Source organism: Bemisia tabaci, chromosome 5 (assembly GCF_918797505.1).
Source record: "Bemisia tabaci chromosome 5, PGI_BMITA_v3".
NCBI lineage: Eukaryota > Metazoa > Arthropoda > Insecta > Hemiptera > Aleyrodidae > Bemisia > Bemisia tabaci.
The window spans coordinates 49,743,234-49,767,849 of NC_092797.1; the positions used below are offsets into that span (position 1 = coordinate 49,743,234).

The 24,616-nt window shown below is 35.8% G+C and overlaps 2 protein-coding genes and 1 long non-coding RNA gene across 24 annotated transcripts in view; 2 read left to right on the forward strand and 1 right to left on the reverse strand.

Annotated features, from left to right (window-relative positions):
• The window catches only part of CLIP-190 (Cytoplasmic linker protein 190), a 105,891-nt gene extending 89,155 nt beyond the window's left edge, over window positions 1-16,736 (forward strand). For 20 of the 21 annotated variants that reach the window (XM_072300867.1, XM_072300868.1, XM_072300870.1 and 17 more), the window contains 8 exons: window positions 478-618; window positions 1,415-1,579; window positions 2,214-3,858; window positions 4,780-4,931; window positions 6,070-7,988; window positions 11,187-11,428; window positions 12,075-12,401; window positions 14,087-16,736. In XM_072300867.1, coding sequence (XP_072156968.1) covers window positions 478-618; window positions 1,415-1,579; window positions 2,214-3,858; window positions 4,780-4,931; window positions 6,070-7,988; window positions 11,187-11,428; window positions 12,075-12,401; window positions 14,087-14,133 — 4,638 coding nt within the window. In that variant the 3' untranslated portion in view covers window positions 14,134-16,736. Of the gene's footprint in view, window positions 1-477; window positions 619-1,414; window positions 1,580-2,213; window positions 3,859-4,779; window positions 4,932-6,069; window positions 7,989-8,565; window positions 8,759-11,186; window positions 11,429-12,074; window positions 12,402-14,086 lie in introns of those variants that run through there. The other variant, XM_072300874.1, reaches the window with a different exon arrangement.
• Window positions 1-24,616, reverse strand: part of LOC140224680 (uncharacterized) — a 378,383-nt gene that overhangs the window by 100,547 nt on the left and 253,220 nt on the right. The gene's annotated exons all lie outside the window — the stretch shown is intronic.
• rl (Mitogen-activated protein kinase rl) overlaps window positions 17,903-24,616 on the forward strand; it is a 158,530-nt gene continuing 151,816 nt past the window's right edge. For both annotated transcript variants that reach the window (XM_019043681.2, XM_019043673.2), the window contains exon 1: window positions 17,903-18,141. In XM_019043681.2, the coding sequence (XP_018899226.2) occupies window positions 18,017-18,141 (125 nt within the window). In that variant the 5' untranslated portion in view covers window positions 17,903-18,016. The remainder of the gene's footprint in view (window positions 18,142-24,616) is intronic.

Genomic DNA, 24,616 nt, shown 5'->3' on the forward strand with positions numbered 1-24,616 from the left:
TTTCAAAACACCAAAAACAAGATACTTGGTTTGGGAGTTTCACCGTCGAAATGTGAATGATAGAAATCATCATAGAGAGGGGGAATAATACTATGACACACGCCACATAACATAATAGGCACATATCTCCAGCAATAATGACAATTTAATTTTTTGAACAAAAATGAATAGAAGATGCATCTTCATCATTTCAAGTCAACGATGGCATTAAAACTATTGATTTTTCGTCTCACCAGCTTTACTTGCTGAGTTTCAGCATATGCTGATGCTCAGAAATCTATAATAGTGGAAGTTGGATTTTTAAAATTTTTCCTCAATATTCAATAATATTTCCTTGGACATGTTGCTCAAATGGAATAATAGGAGAATTTTCTCATAGGATATTTGTAACGTCAAGTGTTAACTCTCTGCAAAATGTAGGTACCTGGAGCTCCAGCAAATTTTGCCAATGTTCACTCCTTTTTTTTTTTTATTCAGGATGTTTTGAAAGAAAAAAATGCGTATATCGAGCAGTTATTGAAGGAGCAAGAGTTGGCACGATCTCAATTTACGAAAGCAGCAACCCAAGTTGGAGACACAGAACTCAAACTAAATACTCTACAGATTGAATTTGATCAAGTTAGTATTCTTTATTACATCATTTGGATCAAGTAACTTGGGAAGAGACCAATCCTCATTTTTCAAAAAACTTAGTTAAGCTTTTTGAAATCAAACTACCTACGTCAAAATTTTATTGTATCAAAAGATGAAAAGTGTAAACTCATATTTGAAGTTATTGGGGTGAATCTAAGTGATTCATTCATAAAAGAAGACTTACCATCAATAATGGACTAAGTGCCAAAGAATCGAAGATTGAGTTAGAAGTTACATTTACTCTTAGCGCTCTGACCCCCTAAAGTTTTTTTGTGTCATTCATTCAACCGTTCTTCTGAGTTGATTTCCATGATTTTTGCAGTTATCAACAAGTGGTAGCCCCTAGACAAGCTAGCTCCATCAAGATTCTGGGAACATTACCCAGGTTTTTCATATTTTGTGTTAAAATTGTGAATTATGCCTTTCAAAGGATGAATGTGTTCAATTTTTATCACGCAGTTCTTTCTGTTTCTTTTATGTACGTTTCACATAAAGTTTTGGTTTTTTATGTTGCATATTTTGCTGTTTTTCTGTTTGTTTCTATCTCTGAAATGAGTGATTTTGAGAATTAAAAAGATTTTGAAGTCAACTTTGTTCAACAAACTTTTTAAACTTGAATTTCACTTATTTACTTAAAGAATAGCAACAAAAGGCTCCCTAACTCGAATATTTTAACAATTTTTTTACACTTTTTTAAAGTCCCAAAATAGTCAGTGCCACTATTGCAATAGGCTTAGTATTTTTCTGTGTATTTTTATTCATTTACGTTGTCCTGTTTCAGTTTCGTAAGGAGGTCGATGTGAATCGGAAGAAGTTTGAAGAAAGTATAGCTAAATTAGAAAAAGAAAAACGAGAATTGATAGAGCAACTAGACGATGAAAAACGCAAAAGTGAGGATCTCCAGTTCAGAGTCGAAGAAGAGTCCATCGAAAAAAGTGAACTCCAGGTACTTAATTTTAAGTTTCAGCAGATAGTTTTACTTTTTTTTTCACTGATTCTACCTACTCAACAATGAATGGAAGTTCGTACTTTTGTCATTTAGGCTCTATCATACCCTTTTTACTAGTTTTTGCATTGTTGTGGAAATGATACAGTCAGTTCTTTTTATGCTAGCCATGCCTGAAGAAATACATTGCATTTTTTTATCAAAGTCACCATCAGAATGAGCATTATTTTTCAATTTTCTTAGCTGAAAGGTATATTAACTCCACTGGTTTTAAGCCCCTCAAAAAAATGTAAATAATATCATTAGTGTAGCATTTATTTTAGAATTTTAGGGAGTAAAAATTAAATGTCCAGCTATTTTTCTTTGGAATTTGAGTTTTAAGGGAGGCATGCTTCTGAAAGCTCCCATGAAAATGCAGGTCAATCGATTTTACTGAATGACTTCTCTGACTCTGACTTCACTCTGTCATTATGTTGACCATTTTCTTGTGTCCAAAAATTGAACATTATTACTTTCATCTGTATAGGTTCACTTACTAGGCTGCAATGCCTAAAACTGAAATGAACTTTATTTTGCCTATTGTTCAACACATTTGTTTATCACATGTGTAATCGTTTGTTTTTCTCTTCCACAGACTCAAATTGAACAGCGGTCAAAAAGGGTAGCTGAATTAGAAACTTTAGTGAAAGAAGGGAATAGCAAACTTGGACAGACAGATGCTGAATCCAATAAATTATTTGAAACTGAAGAAGCGCTGTTAAAAGTGCGGGAAGAGCTGGAGGCCATCCGCAAATCATCCAAAACCAATGAAGAAACACTACGAAAACAGTTAAATGAAACTCAAACTAAACTAGACAATAGCGAAAAATTTGTCAAAGACCTACAAAACGAAGTAGAGAAACTCAGGGAAGAATCAGCCGCCAGCTTGAGTAAAACGGTTGAAGATTTGAATAACGAGATCTCCAAGCTAAGAATAGAATGCGATGAAGCTTCAGACAAAATGAAAATCATGGAGCTTGAAAACACTAAATTAAAAGAGGAGGTCGAGTCTATGGAAAAGTTATCAAAATCCCACGAGGAAAGTTTGCAAAGTGAATTTAATATTCAAATTTTGAAATTCAAAGAGCAGATTCAGTTGTTAGAAATAGACAAAAAAAGAGAGAAAGAAAAGGCTGATGAACTAAGTGCGATAATAGATGAATTAAATAAGAACAAATTAGAAGAAGAAAAAAAATTAAGAGACTCTAATCTTGAATTAGAGAAGAAAATAACTTCACTTGTCAATGAATCAACGATGAATTTAGAATCAAAATCCAATAGCTATGAGAAAAAAGTAAAGGACCTATTAAATGAGGTTAACGAAAAAACAAGCACGATAGAACAACTTAAATCTCAGCAAAAATTAGTGGAAGATAATGCTAAAAATCTTGAGATTAAATTACAGTTACAGCTGAATGATTTGCAAACATCTTTAGATCAAAAATCTAAAGAACTTGAACAATTAAAAAAAGATATGGAAGAAAAATTGTCCAATTCAAGCAAAGCGGAAGAAGATTCGCGTCTAGCTTTTGAGAAGAAATTAGGAGATAAAGTTGAAGAATGTAACAAATTAAATGAAAAACTATCTTCGCGAGAAGTAGAAGTAACGGAACTGAAAACAGCCATGGAAACAAAGCTGTCAGAATTTAAAAATCTGGAAGATAAATTATCAGAAGAATTGAAAAAACGAAAATCATTAGAGAATGAGCTTCAGTTAAGACTTGCCGAGAGCTCAGGTTCTGCCGAAAAAAACACAGAGCTCGCTGAAACTTTGAAAAAACTTCAGGATGAATTGGGAAGTAGCAACGAGAAACGGGAGCAACTTGAAGCCAAGTTGCTGAAAAAAGCAGAAGATTTTAAGGAACTTGAAGAAAAATTAAAATTAGTCCAAGCTGAGTTCTCAAACATCGAGGAAAAATTAAGTAAAAAATTAGATGAATTTGAGACGGTTCAAAATAATTTAGCTTCAAAATCCTCAGAATGTGAGAAGTTAGCTGTAGAGTTAAAGGAGAAGGTGAATCTCGTAAAAACATCGGAAAATGAATTAAATAAAATGAAGGGAAAGCTGATTGAAGTCGAGGGAAAACACAGTGATGTAACCAAAAGTCTCGATCAACACCTACAAGAATTCAGAGAACAACAAGTTGAAATTGAGAAGAAAACAGAGGAGCTTGCTCGCATTAGTGAGGAATTGAAACTGAAAGACATTGAAATTAGCAAATCATCAGAAACCATCAAACGTAAGTTAAAAGATTCTAGTTCATGACTTCATCATATTTTACCTATTTCTACAGATAAAATTGAACTGATTCGTACTTTATTATATTACAGCTCTAAGGGCGCCTAAAAACCGCTGGAAATTCATGCCAGGAATTCCTCCTCCCATGTAACGCGCGACGCAGACCCACTGACCTCTCCCCGCTGACAGTCTCCTCCCTACCCGCCTGCCTTCCTCTCACCATGCACCGTGCCGCACGCGTTTCCCACTCCTTGGCTGCTCTCCGCATCGCGTTGCTGAGTGAGTTCAACCAGTGTCGATTCTCGACTGGTTGAGAGCGCAGCGCTATGCACCTCCTCTCGATTAAATGCTGCGATCGCTTTGGAACTCATGAAGAATTGAAGAGTGCAATCGATTCTCGAATTTTCTCGATTAATCAATTGTTGTGCCATAGAATATTCTAGGAGGCTCAGGAACATTCCGACCTGGGCGAGCAATTCCTGGCGCGCTTGCCCGAACCGACTGATGAGGCTCGTTTTCAATTATGATGTGAAGATTAGAATGCATGCATAGGCTTATTTACTTCTCCGCTTAAACTTGAATCAAGTAACTAAAACTTAAACTAAAGTAATTGTACACCTGTAAGTTCAGGAAATCAATAGCGATAAAACAGTAATTAAAAAGGATCAAACAAACAAACAACAAAATAAGACTTTTAGTTCTAGGGACGACCTTGTGTACAGCCTCTAATCTTTAAAATATGTATTCTAAAAATATGACACAGAACAGAACCTGATTGTTTTCGAAAACTTCACTGCCTAATCTAGTAGTTGTTACTAATGATAGTCTCAGCTCCTTCTAATTAGGTGCAGTAGCTTAGCTCCAACGAAACTGATCCTGCTGTTTAACTTATTTTTTATTTTTACCCAATATTCATTTCCAGAGTTGAACGATTCGATGGCAAATGCAGAAAGATCGATTGAAGAACAAACAGAAATTATTCGAAATTTAAATAATGAAAAAAGTGACATGGGAAGGAAAATACAAGATTTGGAAGAAAAGTGTGAAAGCCTCATCCAGCAGAAACAAAAATTGGTAAGTAACCTCTTTTGTAGCCTTAATTTGTGTGATGATTGATTTTTAAGTGCATTATACAAATCCATTTGCTAAAATATTACTTTTTAAATCGATTTGTTGTATCCTCTTGAGATAAACTTAGAGTATCTGAGTGGCCACTTTGTGCGTTTCACTGAATTTAAAATGAAGATTCTGAATGAGGAGACAAGAACAAAGTTACGATAGGAAACAAATCATTAGAGAAATAGATCAGTATTTGTATCACTTCTAAACCACAATCGCTGTCTACAACAAGCAGAGACAAAACACATAACGACTCAGTAGTGAAGCAGATGAGAATAGTAAGTGTAATAGGAGGGTATGGATTCGATCAACATGAATCAATCGACACCGATTCGATCGACAAATTGTTAAAAAACTGGTGTCGATTCGATCGACATGAATCGATCGAAAAATTAAAACGTGATTCAATAGACATTAATCGATCGACACCGATTCGCTCGGCAGTTAATTTAAAAACACCCGTGTCGCTTCGATCGACATGAATGGATCGAAAACTGAAAATGTGAATTGATCGACACCGATTCGATCGACAAAATTCGATTGACTCACAGGTTTGTCAATTGACTCACGGGTTTGTCGATTGACTCACGGGTTTGTCGATCGACTCACGGGTTTGTCGATCGATTCATGTCGATCCATTCACGTTTTCATTTTTCGAACAATTCATGTCGATCGAATCCATACCCTCCAGTGTAATAAGGCTAATTGTAAATAGAATAATAATAATAATTACCATCATAATATTACTATTTACGCAATGATACGATAATATTACAAATATTTACGAATAATATTACTATCGAAGCTAAACTCAGGTTCTGAAGAGGGAAGGAGAGGGAAATTTAGGACTGTCTGATAAACCCCTTCAGAGAAGGATGGGAGCCAGGGAGGGACGAAGGGACCTGACAGAGAAAGGGGGTCAACAAATCTAAAAATGTGCCTGGCTTCTTTGATGGACAGTCCCCTATCTTTGAAATTTTGCCGTATTGTACTTTCTAAATTGCAACAGATGCTTGGAAAGCTAGATATTTTACCAATGTTTTATTTACCTAATCATTGATTTATTTGTCACCTCCTTTATTTCTGCTTTTAGGAAGACAACATTTCGGAACTCATGAATAATTCCAGCAGTTCATCTGAGCAGCTGACCAGGCTTCATTCAGAGCTCAGAGAAAAAGGTCAAGAAGTTGAAGGGCTTAGAGAAGCGTTGAATGAAAAAACGAGAGCTGTTGAAAGAATTGAAGAAGACCTGCGACAGCAGTTAGAACTCCTCTCTGAAAAGAAGAGCAAATTGGAGGCTGCCTCAAAAGAAGAAATTGAGAAATTGAAGCAAGAGCATGCAAATAATTTAGCAGCTCTAAAAAGTACACATGAAGCATCATTAATGAATTCTTTAAATGAAATGGAGAAGGTTAAATCTGAATCGATCAGTACTGAAACAAATTTGAAAGAACAGATCAATCTTCTCATAGCAGAGAAAAAAGACCTCGAAACCAAGTTGGAGTCGTTTAAAGATAGAGAAACTCAGTTGGAATCGGAGTTGAAAGTTCTCCAAGAAGAAAAGCAGCAGATGGAAAAGGATCTAAAGGAAATCAGTGATGTGAAAGCTAAAACTGATTCTGACCTTGAGGCGCAACTAGCTGAAAAAGAAAATAGCATAAAAAGATGCGAACACCAATTTGAAATGTTCCGACAGTCTGCCAACCTTATGGAGGAAAAGTTCAAAAAGAAAGTGGAAGAACTTACTCAATCTTTATCCAAAAAAGATACTCTCCTAACCTCAGCAAATATTCAAATAGATGAGTTAAAAGTAGACTATGAGACAGCAGAGGCCAGGATACAGGATTTGAAAACTAAAGTCAGTAAGAAGAAAGAAAAGATTGAAATGCTGAACAGAGAGTTACAAGATACCAAAAATATTGCTAAAAATTTGCAGACTGCTGTAACAGAAAAAATTGAGTTGTTGGAGAAACAGGAGAAAGAAATACAATGCCTCAAAGCAGAAAAAGAATCTTCCGTCCTAACTGCCGAGGAAAAAATCAGGAACCTTGCTGATTTAGAGAAAACTCAATCACAGTTTGCTGAAAAAGAGGTTTCTTTAGTAAAAGAAATTGAGAGTCTGAAGTCTGAAAGTAATAAAATCAATGAAGACATGAAGGCCAAAGAAAATCAACTTCAAGATTTACGTACAAAAATTGAAAATCTTCAGAGAGACAGGGTAGACAAAGAGAATGATTTGAACAAAGAAATCGAGACTTTGAACGTCGAAAAAAATCGCATTAGTCAAATACTCGAAGAAAAAGATGAAAAATTGAAATCTTTATACGCTGAGATTGAAAGTATCTCCCACAAAACGGCTGAAAAGGAAACCCTGCTCAAAGTTAAAATTGAAAATCAGCAGAAAGAGTCAGAAGAACTTACAAAGCAATTAGCTGAAAAGAGTAGTCAGATTCAAATAGTTAGTTCAGAGCTTGAACTTCTGCAATCTAAAAATCACTCTCTCAACGATGAGCTGTCTGAGAAGACAAACAAGATAAAAACTCTGACTGAAGAGTTGAACTCTCTGAAACAAAGTATTGCCCAAAATAGTTCAGATAAAGACAAGATTATTTGTGAGAAAAATAATATTATTTCGGATTTGCAGCAAGAAAAAACGGCTAGTCTTAAATCTTTCAATGCCGAAGTAGAATCTTTACAAAAATCAAACAACATTTTGTCCGCTGAGTTAGCAGCTAAAAATTTGTCTCTTACTTCTTTGACGGAAGAAATAAGCAACTTGAAGCAAAACATATCAACCAATTCTGAAAACAAAGACAGTGCCTTATTTGAAAAAGAAAAAATCATTGCAGAGTTAAAAACGGAAAAAGAAAATGTCAACTCTAATCTAAGCTCTCTCATCACCAAATATGAGGATTTGAAGACAAGGTTCGAGAAAGAAAGAGCTAGTCTTGAAGAAAAGCTAAAAATTAACGAAAAAGAACAGAAAGCTCTGGCTGAATTGAAATCTACACTGTAAGTACTATTTCTCAATTTATTTACTATTCTATCAGTTTTTGGACCATTAAAAAACTTCCCATTAAAAATTTAGCTCATGACTGAATTATTTAAAATCAAGTGCATACTTTTTGTAATGCATACATCATGTGCAAAATTTGCTCCTTAATTGATCTTTAGAATCCCATTTTATGCAGAGCTAACAAAAAGGATAAGTTATGTCCGGCGGCTACCCTTCATAAATGCACCTCTTTCAAAATCCCTCTCATAAAACTGATTTCATTCAAAGTTTAATTTTTCAGCATAAACTGATTTTAATCAAGTAAAAAAAAACTGCCCCTCCAAGTTTTCTTTTTACTCGTAGCATTGTCTTGAATCTTTATCAATATATTCACCTGACCATAAGATGTTTCAAATATTAGGAGCATTTTTTGTTGTAATCCGTTATTAATGTAAAATTTCATATTTTCTTCTTTTGTGTTATTTTAAGTTTTCTTTTTTATTATTATATTTTCTTGCCACAGTTTTATTACAAAGAAGCACTTAAAATCGTACAAAATTAGTAACTTTAACTGTAATTTTTACATGGCTACAGAAAGGTTGAAAATGATTTAACTCGGGAACTGGAAAGGCGAATGAAAGAAGATGCTATCAAGCATCAAGAATTGTTAGCTCGGGTTGACTCTGTCCATCAGTTAACAAAGAGTTTTTCACCAGGACAGGACTCAGATTTCAGCCAATAAACAAAAGCATCTTTCAAAAACTTTCCATTTAGTGTAATTCAAGAGGTAACAAATAGAAACTACATATCTCACTGTTACATACATATCTGCAATTGATTTTGTTTTTTGTCTTCCCTTTCTTGAGGAAACTAATGGGGCGCAAGGAGTCAAACTCAGGATTTTAGCTCCTAAATTAGCTAGAAAAAGGGTTACTTCTAATTCTTTCTTATAGTGAAAACATTAGAGGCCAAAATACACAGCAACAGCATGCGGAGTAGGGAGCAAGAAAACTTTTACTTCATTTTGCAACTCTGTTAATTGAAGTGATAGCAATGGTTGTCAGACCTGTTTGACTTCTTGTTTTGACCCTCGTTTTCACATGATGAAAAGAACTCAAAGTTCGCTTGGGTGGTATAATTTAATTTGTTTCATGGTGACGGAATAATGGAGGAATTTATAGCGTCTGATACTGCTTTTCTTTAATAGCAGATGTACTATTTACTTCCACATCAGCTTTCAAAAATCGCGTAATTCTCTCGACTCGTTCATTTTTGCCAGGTGCTACATGGACCTTGTAAAGTATCTAATATTTTTCATGTTTTTTATATGATCCATTCATTACAGTTTGGTTTTTTCTCAACAGTTTCCAGTTCTTTAAAATGTTTGCCTTCTTAAGTCTGCATTCTGTAATTTCTGTGCCTCTTAGTGCCTCAGTTTAACCCATCTACTCGTAGGTAGTAAGAACCAGCTTTCTCATGAAACTTAGGTGCTATTGTAAATATGCTTAATAGTCACAGCATTTTTGCCCAAATAGCTCTTAAGATCATAACAAACATTTAGTAAATAATCCATCCTTATCAATCAAGAAAATTTTGTAAAAATATTTACAAAATTTACCCTAAAAATATTTACAAGACTGGGGAGAGTCGAAATATGATTATGGATTGAGATAAATGCTGAAAAAATTCAGTCAAATAATTTAACATCCTCTGAGAGGAATATTCATGTATTCAAGCTATAATTTTTCCCAAATCCTTTTGTCATAATAGTCTTCCATTTGCTGTGCATTTCATTCAATCCTCATTCTTTGCTGCCCAAAATGAGAGAAAGCTTTTGACGAAGTTCGTGAAATCAGCACGGGCCAGCGGGAACACAAGAAAACATTCTGCTGAGCTCGCCATTATTCAGGGTGATTTTGGACCTGTTTTCGTAGGAGGAACCTATTTGCATATCCAAAAAATAAGTAAATGAGTCAGTCCAAGCACTAATGGGCTAATATTCACGGTCACTATTTCAGTTCCAGGGCATCCCTGCGTACAATGATTGACTGTTTTAAACCCTAGTGTTGTTCAATTGCTCCCCAACAACTAATGCATCAGTAACGTTGACTGTGTGTAGGTTAAAAGTTGACCTGTTTCTTTGGAAATAAATATTTTTTATCATCAAACATCTCCGTGGAATAAGAGATACTACATTTCCGGAAAAAAAGGAAAGGGGGCATAGGTTTCTTTCATCATGTTTTCTCACTGATTTTTGTTTTTTTATTTCGTTGCTTCGAAACCCGCTCTCTCTTCCCCCTCCTGCTCTCGCTCCCGATCTTATAATTGAAGAGTATGCACCCACCTCTGCAACACAGGAGCTACCATAACTAAAACCAAGCGATTCGTTGGTACTACTAGCTGATGGCTAGTAATTATTCGCCAGAAGTAGCTTAGTTGTTAATCGTCTGCACCATGACAGCAGCAAAATCATAACTTGAAAAATTTTACTTAAATCATTTTCATCAGTAAAAATCCACTCTCCGATCTAGAAATTCATGACAAATTTGTAATCTCTGATAGTATTCCCTTTCAGTATTCTTATTCGTATGATGTCATTGAGATTTTCTCGTGCCAGTTTTAGAACCTTTAACTTAAATTTAAGGTCAATCACAGGGAAAGTTAAGGCTTCCAGTATATCAGTAGACAGCTCTGTCCCTTCAACAGGTCTGTTGCGAATGAACTCAACACCATGAACTGAGATAGACTCAACATGAAATGGAGAGTCCACTAAGCCAAATAACCTTGTTACTGGCCGGATAAGGAGACAAACTTTGAACAAATAATTTTGCTCACTTTTTTATCCTAAAGGAATAGTTTATTTTTTTCCACAATATTAAATTTAAATTTGTCATTGTGACAAAAGACCATGATGTAATTTGTTTAAGTTCAATAGGTATTGAAGAATAAAAAATCTTTCATCAGTATGGTACTAAGAAATGAAGATTTAGCTGTCAGTATAGTGGAACGAATAACAGTAAAACAATCTCAGTAAATGTAAATCCCCTTTTACTGGTGGGAAAGATTTTGATTAACGTGTGCTTTTTTCTCCATGTCACCTTTTAAGTTTTGAAATTTTTTGAAAATGTTCATGTTCAGTGCTTTTGAAGATTTTTATTCACAAAAATACTGAATAGAACATTACCTCAGCATTATTTTCTTTTTTCTGATTTCAGAGAGAAGGAGAGTGAAGCAAGCAAGAAGCAGATAATTGAAATGAGCCATACATTAAATACTAAGAATGAGGAAATGTCATCGATGATATCAGAACTGGACACATTAAGGAGAGCCATGGTTGATGCAGCACAAGTTCAATCTGAATTAAACGCTCTGAAGTTTGAGAGAGACGAACTTTTGATCAAACTTGGTTCTGTGCAAGCATCGGCAACTCAATCTCTAATTGATGCTAAAAGCGGAGGTAGCTTACTTTATCACATTTTTTATCACCACTTTCAGGATATTTTATGAAAAAGACTGAAAATTTGAAATATCTTGAAACTTCAACTCTGGAAAGACAACCATTAGCGCTGCACATGATATCAAACTTTGCCTCAGTTTGGTTTGGGGCTCATTGCTTTGAGTACATTCTGAGCACTATTTTTTCATTTTTGAATAGTAAATCCAGACGAATATTTTACAATGATGAACAGTTGTAATTTTAGTTAATTGAATGATAAATACCTGAAGTAAGAGGGTTCATATGTTTCTGTAATTTGCAGTGAAATTAATGCCAAAATTTTTTTGCAGTTTTACGTATGCATTTTGTTGATGAATTGAGTCAGGGAACTTTGATGATTTTGTTCTGAGAGATCCTGGAAAAGTCAGGAAATGCTTCTCTGAAAAGTCTGTAGACACCTTGTATGTACCTTATACATGTTATATTAGCGTGCCAAAATAACCTTATGGATGGGGCAGCAATTCAACTATAGCAGAAAGTACACGCTATTCAATACATTAAATGCGTTTTTCTCTAAACTGTGATCTCAACTGTGAGTCAGCCTTCTCACCAAGGAAATTCTCAATAAGGGAAATCTTGCTATTAAAGTCGCTTTGTGTTTGCACAGATCCTGCCTTCAAGCAGTTACTAGAAGAGAAAGAATTAGCCGACAGCCAGGTTAATTTCTTGAATTCCATCATAGCTGACCAGCAAAAGAAACTTGACTCTCTTAACAATCAGCTGGAACAACTTTATCTGGATCCCAACACAGCATTCAATCCCGTCAAGGAAAAGAAAATCCCAGCTCCTCGCTTATTCTGTGATATTTGCGATGAATTTGATCTCCATGAAACGGAAGATTGTCCACAACAAGCATCTGAGTCTCCACCGCCAGAAAGAAGAACTAAAACGGGCGTTAAACCTGAGCCCCGCCCATATTGTGAAAATTGTGAAGGTAAGGACAAATTTTTCCAATCACTTCTCCTCCTGCATAAAATCATTCATCACTACAGAGCCTAGCAGATCTACACTGATAATGGGTTACTAGACAAAGTATAAGCTCAAGCTTTACGGGCAGTGGCCCCATGTGGCGTCCTTTTTAATGTATCGATTGATCTGCCATTCAAACCTTTGAAAAAGGTTCAATAAACAGGGTGTTCGCAACAAACACCTTAATAATCGATTCCTTATTCCCATATATTATATATCCCATATTATTATTATATATTCCCATAGCTTCAATTGGAGAAATATGGGTAATCAATCATACTTGCCTTGCCACTGATAACGTATCTTGTTTCCTCCTCAGAATTTCACAAGGAAAACTAATCATACAACAAGAGGTCTAGAATTCATCTCCTAAACAAGATATAAGCGTTTGCAATTATTACTGGTCATGTGGCAAAAATATAAATGACGTTATTTTATCAATGTAACCTCCATTTTCATTTGTGTTAAAAATTCATGTTCTTAATTGTTTTAATCATTACTACATGTCAGACCGTATTGTTTATATAACGTTGTTATAGAATAGACTTTGTAGCATTATCTCAATAAAATATGCAGACTTTCAGAAATTTAAAAAAAAGAAGGAAAAATGGAGAGAAAACATAAAAAAAAGATTTAAATAGTCAAAAAAAAAAATTAAAGAATTTTTTTGGGATCTAAAGTCTACTGGGGACCAACAGTTTTCACTGCATTTTTAAAAAGTTTGACAGAGAATCTTAATCTGTCCACTAATTCTCCTATTTTTTACAACTATGCGATGTACATTTGTGAAGCTGAACACAATTTCATGCATTGAGGATCGATAAGAACATTGTTAGCCATGAAAACTGCAGCAGACCGACAATTTTACTCCCATTTCTAAACATTTGACAAAGAATCCTAATTTCTCAAAGATTTCTCCCCATTTTGGACCATTGTGCGACCGAAATTTTTGAAATTGAACACAGTTAAATGCTTGGGAGCCCAATGAGAACATTTACAGCCGAAACCCATCAAAGGTGTAACTTTTTCGTCCATTTTTCCAGTCTTTTTGCAGTAGAAATGCTGTCCAGAATGATGGCGATTTGGCAACTTTGCCCCCTCATTTCTCAAAAACTGTGCGTATACTCAAGCTAAAATTTTTACCAGAGTTTTAGGGTATCATAAGGTATCGTTTGGGCCCGGTTCCAGAAAAATCCCCGCTGGCCCAAATTGTGCCAAAAAACGGTCGTTTTTGGCGTCGCTCTTTGTATTGATCCCTCTTAAAATTTCTTAATTGTATTTTGGCACTCATTGATATGGCCATTTAATCATCCATGATCGACCATTGATGACTAGGTGGTGTTACTTCTTCTCTTAAAAATTACTTGGAAGTTATAATAAACATTTACCTAGGCAGCATTGCTGTGCATCAGCCAGAATTGAATTTTTTTAAATTTAGTTTTAATGCCAATAATTTTGCTTCAAGTATTTGTAATTGGTAACGGCTGATGACAAAATGGCCTCCCTGCCACTTCTAGTTGTTTGACTATTTGTCTCCATTTTGATCGTGTTGATTTTTCCTCTTGATCTGTCGATTGTTTTTGCCTAAATTTTTTCAGTCTCCTCGATAAATATTTTTAAGGTAATTCAATTTCGTTTTTCTGTTTTCAGTGTTTGGCCATGATACTGAAGATTGTGATAAGGATGAAACTTACTAAGCCTCCCACCGACATCTTCTACTTTCCTTGTCTTTATTTCTTTTTCTTTATTTATTTTTTTTTATAATTTTCCTTAATGCCTCTCTCATGAATCAAATTATTTTGGAAGGTTTCTCTGTCCAACTTCATGAGTTTCTTTTGGAACTACTTTAAAGAATTTAGCAATTTAAAAAGGGCAGCAAAAGTTTGAAAATGTACTTTTAAATGTCTTTCCTTAAGCTCTCTCATGTAGCGGCCTATTTGTTGATTTTTAGTTTTAATTTTGTTTTTTATTCTTGTTAATATTGTTGATTTTGTTTTAACTCTTAGGATCTTTCAGGCTTTTTTGCTGTTTGTTTTGAAAATTAAATTCTCTTTAAAGGAGCTGCAACTAACAAATCAGCTTGATCCATATTTATTGATACCGATGGATTATATACCTGTGTGCATTAAACAGTTGTCACTATTTTTGGTAAACTTTCATACCGGCGACAGGATTTCTTTAGTTTTTCACTTGAAATGTATCTTCTGGGATTGAATTTTTATCCCTGTAAAGTAGATAAAACACAAAAATGTAATGTGTTTTACTTTGTTTTATTTGCCAGATAAAGTTATGAAATGAAAAAAAAAAAATATTCAGATGCCTGTTAAACATCATGTTACAGTCGAGATTTTGTGTTTATTGTTTAAAATTTAACCTTTTTGTTTAAATCTCTTCTTGCCATTACTCATGCATTAATATCTGAATATCTTTCTAATTTTTGAGCTTTTTGATCCGTATTGAACAGCCATTTTTGGCCAAGTGTGCCATTTTGATCTCGCAATGATGTGTTTTTTCCTTGTCTATGACACCTTTTTTGGGGTTTTCCTAGAGACTCTTTTTGGTTACAAATCGTTAAACCCCTTCACCACATTATGAATCATTTCTAGACAAAAATTCTCTTTTTATTTATTTGATCAAATCAAGAATGTCATACTCTCACGCACTCTGTTGCATCTCTGAAAAATAAATCATGCCTTTTGTTTTACTGGTAATTTTTAGTGTTTCAACTTTCAACAATCCTTGAACATTGAAAGGCTCTTTAATAAAAAACCAACAAAAAAAATTGACTTTGATTAATTTAAGACTCATTTTACAAGGATAAGAACAATAATTCCAAAATTATCTTGAATGTACCAATTTATTTTTCTTAATTTATGGAGGGCGCACCTCCTTTGAATCTGGCTTTATGCACTGGAGTACTGGAGCAATTCATAATTTGCATCTCAGATTTTCAGGTGTTCATTGAATGGATATTGCTCTTATCATAAATTTTTGTGTCAAACTAGTTGGTAGATTTTATTATAATTATTTGATTTTAATTGAAGTACCTGTAGGGCAGAGTATTCATAATACTTGTCTTGTCTATTACCAAATGATTTTGGAGTGTAAAAGCCTTTTTTCTGTCTCCCCCGAGGGCCTTTTTTTTTTATCATTCTGCTCATGCAGATTTTATCTTTATTATTCCTCTTTTATTCATTTCCTGTAATGATGTAGTTTACAAATAGACTTCCAAAGAAGATCTTTTTTATATTTTTTGTCCGTGAAAATGCTTAAACACCATTGCTGTACTTATGGTTGTGAGAAGGCTGCCCCAAAACAACTAAAAGTTATCTTGCTCCATGAAAATCACTCTAGAAACTATGCAAAATATGGTTGGTTGAAGGTTTTATAGTAATTTTCTCGTATTTAAACAATGTAGCAATAAGATCATGTGGTTTAAATCATACCTATTTATCAAAATGTTTTGAATATAAAATTTGACTGAAGCTAAAGGGTCAAATCAACTTTGCAAAAAACTGAATGACTCAGAGCGGTCTTATCAAAATTTAATGTTATCATCCCCAAAATATTTGATAAAGATAGATTGGACGAAGATCGCACACCTTTTCCCTCATTTCAACTTATTTTCATCGGATACTTAAGTTAATGTCTCGAAATTCAATGGGGTCTTCTCTGAGGTAATCAATTTTTTTGTAGAGTTGATTTTATGCGTATGGTTTTCATCAGAATTTATTAGTTTTCAACTGTCACTCGTCAATCATAAGAATCAGGAAGCCTCAACTTTTTTAGTTCAGTATTATGAGTGAATTTTCAACCAATTATAGCCATGCTAAGGAAGGACGTCATATGAGGCTTCTGACATTGCCAATTCTCCTTTGATAAAATACGAATTTTCAGGGAAATATGTGAATATATTTTCTTCAATTTTTCCGAGATTTTTATTCGCAATCAGGTCTGAATTATCTGAAAATTGAAAGAGGAAATGTTCAAAACTCTTCTAACAAATATGTACTCAGTTTATTGGAGGACATTTGTCAACTCTCAAATGTTCATGTCGTTTTCCCTCAGCACGGCAGAATAAGCCTTACACACAGCTGCTGTTTCAGTTTTTCGTAATCATGTTTCAGAAGTTTTTTTGTCAGTGATTAGATCGAAGGAATTAATGACTTCCCTGATTGGTTTTAATATTTGTTGTCTTCAAAGTCTATTTCATGTAAAAACAGCTACCTACTTACAATAGTAGAATTTGTTACTAATTGTTTAAGTAAAAAAAGGCAAATAAAAAGGCTATATTTTTTTATTTGAAGCTCTTTTTCTCATCATAACTCTCACCTAAAATAAACAACAAAATAATGCCATTGCATTTTACACGTTAATTGCAATCCGGAGATGCAAGACTATTCTTAACTAAAGGGTTGTGCCCCCTGCACACGGAAAAAAATTAAATGTTGATTTAGCATTTATACTGTAAAAAAGATGTCCGACAAGTTTCAAATGCTGATTTTACAATACGAAAATGCTAACATAACATTTTAATTTGTATGTTTTGCAGTGGGCGTAGTTACATTAGCATTTGTTAAAATGTAAAATCAGCATTTGAAACTTGTCGGACATCTTTTTAACAGTATAAATGCTAAATCAACATTTAATTTCTTTCCGTGCAGCGGTCTGGGGGTAACTTCCGTTTGATCTCCCTTAAAGATACATTTTATAACATCTTGTTCAGAACTTTACCTATATCTGAACTTTTCAATGCGAGAATCATTTTCTCCAAAGCTTTTGAAGAGGAAGCATTGAAGGTTTTTCTAGGTCAAACCTTGCCTAACAGCTCATTAGCTTTAATAAATCAATACCTGGTGAAAGCTCTACCCAAATGAATAGATGAAGGAGTCTAAGAACATTTTTGCAATTTATCGAAAAATACAATTAAATTTGAAAAACTACATCAAAGCTTCAATGTGCACTGAATCTAGTGGTGCCGTCAAAAATCAATTTTTGTTGCTGGAAACATTACTTTTGACCACTTTTCGGCTCAATACTCCCCTAAACCCCCCCCCCCCCCCCTCAGAATGCGCTCTCCTTATTTTGAAAAAGGCGCTAAAAATTGCCCTTGCTCACCAATGGCGTGGGACCCAAAAATGGCGGTGCTTTGTTTTGGTTTTTGAGTATGGGAGGAGGGCAATAGGAGGGTCATTGCCAACTTTTGACGGTTATCACCGACCGCACTTGCTGCCAACCTTACCACATCCAAGATAATTTTTCTCAAAAATTGCATACGATTAGCCCTAAAAATACGTGAAGAAGTCGCAATAGTGCATTTGGGTCAATTTTTCGTTACGATAAGCAAAGAAAACTACATTTTGAGTCATTTTGCATTACATTATTTTATGGCGTCCGCCATTTTTGGGTCCTAAGGGCTCCATTCAGCCTAAGCCTAAGATGGCTAAGCCAATCAGAGGTGGCAACACCAGTGGCCATACTCTCTCAGTATAGGTACTCTATCGAATCCCGTTGAGTTCCCGTCCCCCTTTTATCCCTTGTTTTATTGTTTTGAGTCGAGCGAAGTTATCAGTCGTGAAAATGGCGGCCGAGGGTTCGGAAACTAATGCGCGGAATAGTGAAAGTGTTCGGGGTCAAATATTCGAAGTTGGACCAAGATACACAAATTTGGCTTACATTGGAGAAGGTGCTTATGGAATGGTCGTGTAAGTACCAGTTCAAGTACTCTAACTGTCGTTATAATTGTGTTTTGGCAACAGGTTGGCCCCTTCTCCCCAGATCCAGCCACTATTGTTGCGATGATATTTGCCAATATTAATGGTCTGCTCCTACATTAAACACCATTAAATCAAATCCGTGACTGTTCTCGTCTCATAGAATCACACCCTTGTGTTCTTATCAGTGCCCGTACTGTATATGAAACATGGACACAAATGTGAGGTTTTAAGTCTGTCGAAATTGCGTCTCCTTCGGACGACAATGCATCGTTGGGTCCATTTTCATGCTTGAGGAAATGCTACCTAATTTAGTGCAACATGATCGGAGTGCATTGCTGGATGGCGATTCTGACATCCTTTGACGCCATCAGTTTTGTAACACCATTCAGAGTTCCTATGTGCCGTAAAAATGAAAAACAGTCCCTGAGTAATGAGTGGGAATGTTTCTGAAGCGACATGAACTCGGATGATGAAATGTTATTTGATATCATATCCTGTCGTAAGATTATCATCCTCAAGGAGAATATCTGTGGCGTCGAGTCTGGCCTTAAGTAGGTGCTTACTTAGTTGTGATGCGCAATGGATTTTTTCATTTTGGGATATTAGATACTTATTTTCAGGCTTTCGTGTTATCCCTGAACCTTTCCATCTCATTCTATACGGTGATCATTTCTAATGCGCTTTTCATTTTATCAGGGTATGAAAATAAGTATTTCGTTGCTTGAATCGCTGTTAATTCACAGTTTTACCACACACTGAATTTTGAATTTTATAGTTACAATTATTTTCCATGACACTTATGAAATAAGTGTTCTAACTGCCACAAGGTCCTTCCGTAATTCTAGCACTGTCTAAAGAATCAATTAATAGAAAGGTATCATAGGTAGGAGAGTCAAGTTGAATTTTTTGAGGCTTCTAGAAAAGTGTATTTAGAGTCACAGGAGTAGAGAGCGCGTTGCACAAATTTAATTTAAACTCTGAAATTGGGCAGATAAATGAGCCCTAGTTTTCAATGTTTGCCTTAAGGTGAATCCAGGCTTGGAACTTCGCGATTTGGCCACCACATCGCGCTGCTCAGAATAGCCGTATATATTTGCCAAATAATAAAAACCGTAATACTTATTCAAGATTGGGGATCCAGAGGATACAGCAACATACTTGAGGAACACTCAGTAAAAAAATCTTCCCAAAATTCCCAAAAATGAAGTCGTAACTACGGCGGAAAGTAATTCCCATTGCGGCAATGGGAGAGAGATAGACAGAACAAGAGGGATTCGGTTAAGAATATTCTTTGACATGTGTTTTCAAAATGATCAACTATTCAAAAAAAAAAGTCCTCAAAGTAATTAAATCCTTTATTTTTATTAAAAAAAGAAAATACCAGTTTGTGGAAAAGAATAAAGAACCAATACTTTGTCTAGGATACAAGTAAAAGAAGTTGGATTTCAATTTGGTTCAAATCCAGTCTAACCTTTCCAGAATAATCATACTCTTCATGTATGAGAAATTACTTTTTTATAAAGTTGAAAAGAAAATTAGGAGTCGGTAAATTTTAGGACTAAAATTAACCATCATAATTTATTTTCAGACCTTGCAAGGCAAAAGTAATTTTGATCTGAGATCTTTATGAGTCCACTTTACCACGGTCCACGGTTACCTGAGGCTGGCTTGATTAGGGACGGAGGGGGATGGGGCTTTATGTATGGTAGAGCGCAGGATTATACTTTAAGTGTAAAAAAACAAACAAACAAAACAAAAACAAAAAAAAACATCATAATGAGGCAGTAAAAATTATTTTGTTTTGTTTCTTTTTTTTCTCTTTTTTTTCCCTCTCATTATTTAGCCTTTGAAGAGCCAGAGACCCCAGATATTTGTCCTAGGTAGAGTCTGTGCTGACTAAGTCTATGCACTTCTAGACTGCAACAGAAGATTGTCTGTCATCATTTTTGCATGGAAAGTAAATAAAAGTAAGTAAAAAGATGATGGATCTTCTGTTGCCGTCTAAACATGCGTAAACTTTAGTTGCCGAGAACTCTACCTTGGTTGGTCCTGGCGTTCACCTGTGATGAAGAAGAACAGCCAAGTACTAAAAAAATTTTATTTGGATTGTTGATTTGGAAATTGTTATTAGGATTACATGATTCATAATTTCCTCAATTATTGTTGCTGTGGGGATGAAGCATTTTTTGCAAAAAGGCTTATCAGAGGAAAAACCTGAGAACTAGAGGAAAGCAGATTTGAGTCAAGAGATACCAAATACTATGATACTTGATGGTAAGATTCAACTATGTGCTGTGCAAAACCAGCCCCCCCCCCTTTTTTTTTTTCGGGAACTGTTAGTGGCTGAAAGTGCAGGATTCAACTCCTCATTACTGCAGTGCAGGCTGTGGCTAGATGTTAGTTGAAGGATAAGTGTAGTAAGTGCAGGATTAATATCTGAGGGTCTTTTCAGTAAAAAATTGTGATTTTTCCATCCTTCCTATGTAAATGATGAAAATTGTGCATCATCGTTTCTTAGCTCACAAATACTTTTGGCCACCCGCTCATTTTCAATACTACATTACCTACTACAAATATCTCTACCAAAAGGGTAATTCTCACCGTAGATAAACCGCAAAAATAAATTACAGCTGGAAAAATCGCGTACTTTGCGTAGTATTCAGTTGAAAATGGCGTATAATTTTTTTATTTTATACAAAACCACTGGAAAACTCGCGTGTCTTCTGAATTTTCATCCAAATTTGCATAAAAATGTTTTAAGAATCAACACAGGTCAAAACGGACGCCATGCATGCAACAATTCGAACTCCGAAGTAGTCATGCGGTATCACGCGAAAATGAAGGAAAATCTTAGCTTTTCTCCTGTCTTTATAACTACTGACGTGTATGAATGTAGGAATGCTCGCAACATTATCTGCGGAAATCAAGCGCGCAACTTTTCGATCTCCGGTGTAGGTATGTGGTATCACGCGAAAATGAAGAAAAATCTTAGATTTTTGCCTGAAAATACGTCGGCGACTGACGTTCATGAATGCCCCGATGTTCATGAAAAAAATATTTAAATCCTTAACATTTTCAAGTAGCGAACCACCATTGGTTCCCCTTTGCCGAACCGCGCCCAATACTGCTGGGCCAAGGAAAAATATATACATTCAAGAGTTAAAAGTCGCCAATTTTCCTCCAGTATAATATTTATTTTTGAGAAAAGTTATATCGATGACCGAAGTGCAATACCACGTACCTCCATTGCGATTTTTCAAAATTGTTGCTTCTACCTATTCTATTCTTTCTGAGGAAAGCAAACCCATTTGTAGCTTGAAATGTATGCGGAATATTTGAAGGAAAACATTTAAGTGTAAGTTTCCCAAAGAATTCGTGTTTCATGAGATGAAATATGGCGATGTCCAAAGGCTTATATCAACGGTGAAACTCCCGAACCGAGTATCTCGGTTTGCAACGGTGCGGAGTATCTGCCGTGCTAAGGAAGAACGCCGTATGAACATTCGAGAGTTGCCATATTTCCTTCAATTAAATCTGTACCTTTGAGGAAAGTTTTATATATATATATATATATATATAAAGCCGCTTTACAACGCACTCTGGCGTTCTACGACACCCAAACGCCACTTATGCCTGTCTTCTCAGAGGTTATCGGGCAACCGACACCGCAACATCTCTTCGTCAACGCCCTGCCGCCAACCCTTTACGGGACGTCCCCGTCGCCTCTTCCCAGGTGGTACCCAATCCAAAACTTGTTTGGGCAACCTCTCCTCCGCCATTCTTTGCACATGTCCATACCAGCATAACTGCCTGGACATGACGTCGTGCACGATATCTTTCTCAACCTTCATCACCTGGCGAATTCTCTCATTACGGACACGGTCCCGTCTCGAAATGCCGGCAGATCGCCGCCAAAAATCCATTTCAGTTGCCCTCAACATTTCTTGCGTTCTTTTCGTCAAAGGCCACACTTCTCTACCATAGAGCACGATACTTTTCACGATGGCGTCATATATTCGGTGCTTGTTTGCCTTTGAGATGCTCTGATCCCAGAGCACCCCGTTCAGCATCGCGATGACTCTCCTGCCCTGGATGATCCTGTCCTTAATTGCTCTATCCAAGTTATGCATATTTTTCCTTGAAATTTTCAGGGACTTTAAGCGAAATTGCGAAAAAAATTATTCAAAAACTATTAAGGAAAATATTCATAAGTTTACCAGGAAATTCGTGTTTTATCAAAGGAAATTCGGCAACGCTTGAAGGTCCATACGGAATTTTCCTTAGCACGGTAAACTTCCCGTCATAATTTCTTTTTCAATCGGCAAACCACTCAAAGTTATTTTTTAAACACTTCCACGATTTTTCTTTCTGTGCTAAGAAAATTTTGTGAAAACGTCAAGGAATGATGTTGATTTGTTCTCTTTAAAAAAAAAATTAAATGAGAACGGAGATTTTGAACTACCAGAAACGAGATACGTAGTCGAAGAGTTTCATCGTCGATACGCAGGGTTGCTACTGTCAGGGAAAACCGGGAAATGTCAGGAAAATGACGAAAATGCCAGAGAAAATTGTCAAATCACCTTTATTTGCTTTCTAGAATGGGTTTGCGGTTTCGAACAACAAATGCCTGAAAACTATTTTCAATTATAATGCCTTCTTAACCATCCGTCATATCTTCAATTGTCAGGGAATTTCGCCAAAATGTCACAGGGAATTTTATTTTCTAAATTCTGTGGCAACCCTGGATGCGGTGTTTTCCTTCAGTACGGCAGAATAAATCCCGTCTCGTCGGTTCGCCCTCTTACTTGATCCTGGGATGGGAGGAGAGAGGAAGATACGTTCGCAACGATACGGAAATCGAATTTCATTGCACGTGGCTAATCCCATCGAAAGAATTCCCTGAACTTTCTCAGGTGATACCTAAATATACCCGATGAGATAACCGCTCCCTCGCAGCGTGAGGTGCCGAACACGACGTGAATTTTCCCGCGAAAAAATTCGCACTCGATCTTACCCCCTTTGACGTGGAAGCTCATTCGCTGATGGGTAAACTAACTCCCTTCCTTTGCCCGCCGCTTCCCATTCCGCGGATTGGGTATTCAAGTCACAAGTCGTCGTTATCCTCACGAAAGAACGTATCTACGTTCCATTGTTGCCAGATTTCCCCAAGCAATTCGAATTTTTACCAGGAGATATCGGACATTTCTAACTGAAAATTTCGTCGATTTTTCTCCTGATCTCTTGTGGAAATCAGAAAAGGTTTGAACAAAAATTGCACAAGTATATTCTCCAGGGTGTCTACAAGTCCAAAAATAGTACTGATTTTTTAAGGGCGGTCTGGAAGTACTGAGCAAGATCCATCCATATAGGTCAGTCATTGCGCAGATTTCCCCGCTCGGGGTAGGCCCTTTCCATTGGCTCGTGACGTCAGCATTACTGCCGCGAAAACCAGAAAAGTCGGAAACAATGCTTTTCTTATGGGAGAGGGCAACTTTTTTCTTAACGAGTCATTTAAATTTCTTACTTTTAAATCCTTTGAAACTTTCTGAGTGTCGAAAGAAACGTTCAGACATTAGTATTCAGGGTTTCGATTTTGCCGAATTTGTGTTCTTTCATTTTTACAGTTTACTCTGCATCAGCCATTTTTACACGCGAATCTATACCACTAGATGGCTTGTTACATCGCTGACTTTAAAAATCATTTAAAAATATAAAAAACGCAAATTCAGCTGAATTTAAACCCTGTACGCTAATGTCTAAACGTTCTTTTCGACACTCAGAAAGTTTCAAAGGATTTAAAAGTAAGAAATTAAATGATTCATTCAGAAAAATTTGCTCTCTCCCATAAGAAAAGCATTGTTTCCGACATTTCTGGTTTTCGCGGCAGTAATGCTGACGTCATGCGCAGAAAATTCTCATTTCAGTTTCGGGAATGACTGACCTATATGGATGGATCTTGGTACTGAGTAAGTGCGGAAATTCCTCATAAAGGTCCGGGTTTTTTTTAAATTTGTTGTCATTTTTGTCGCAATTTGAAATTTTTCTAATTTCGTCGAATGGGGGTACTGAAAAAGTACGGATTTTTTCCGTTGGAGGAGGTACAGAATTTCTCGAGAATGTACTGAAAAAGTACTGTAAAAGTACTCATTTTTGACCAGCCTGTTTTAGTAGATCGTCACCTTCCAGGCAAAGTATCACAAGCGCCATGCGACGTTTAAAAATTTCCGCCGCCATTTTATTTTTTCACAGAGAAATAGTTCAACGAAGCTGTCCGAAAATTTCACTGAATTTTCTTTGTGCTGTCGATGAAATTTAGTGAAATTTCCAAACAGATTCAACCAACAATTTCTCAGTAAAGAAATAAAATGGCGGCGGAAATTTTTAAACGTCGCATGGCGCTTGTGATACTTTGCCTGGAAGGTGACGAGATACCCTGTTCTCGTGAAAAAATGGATTCTTCGAG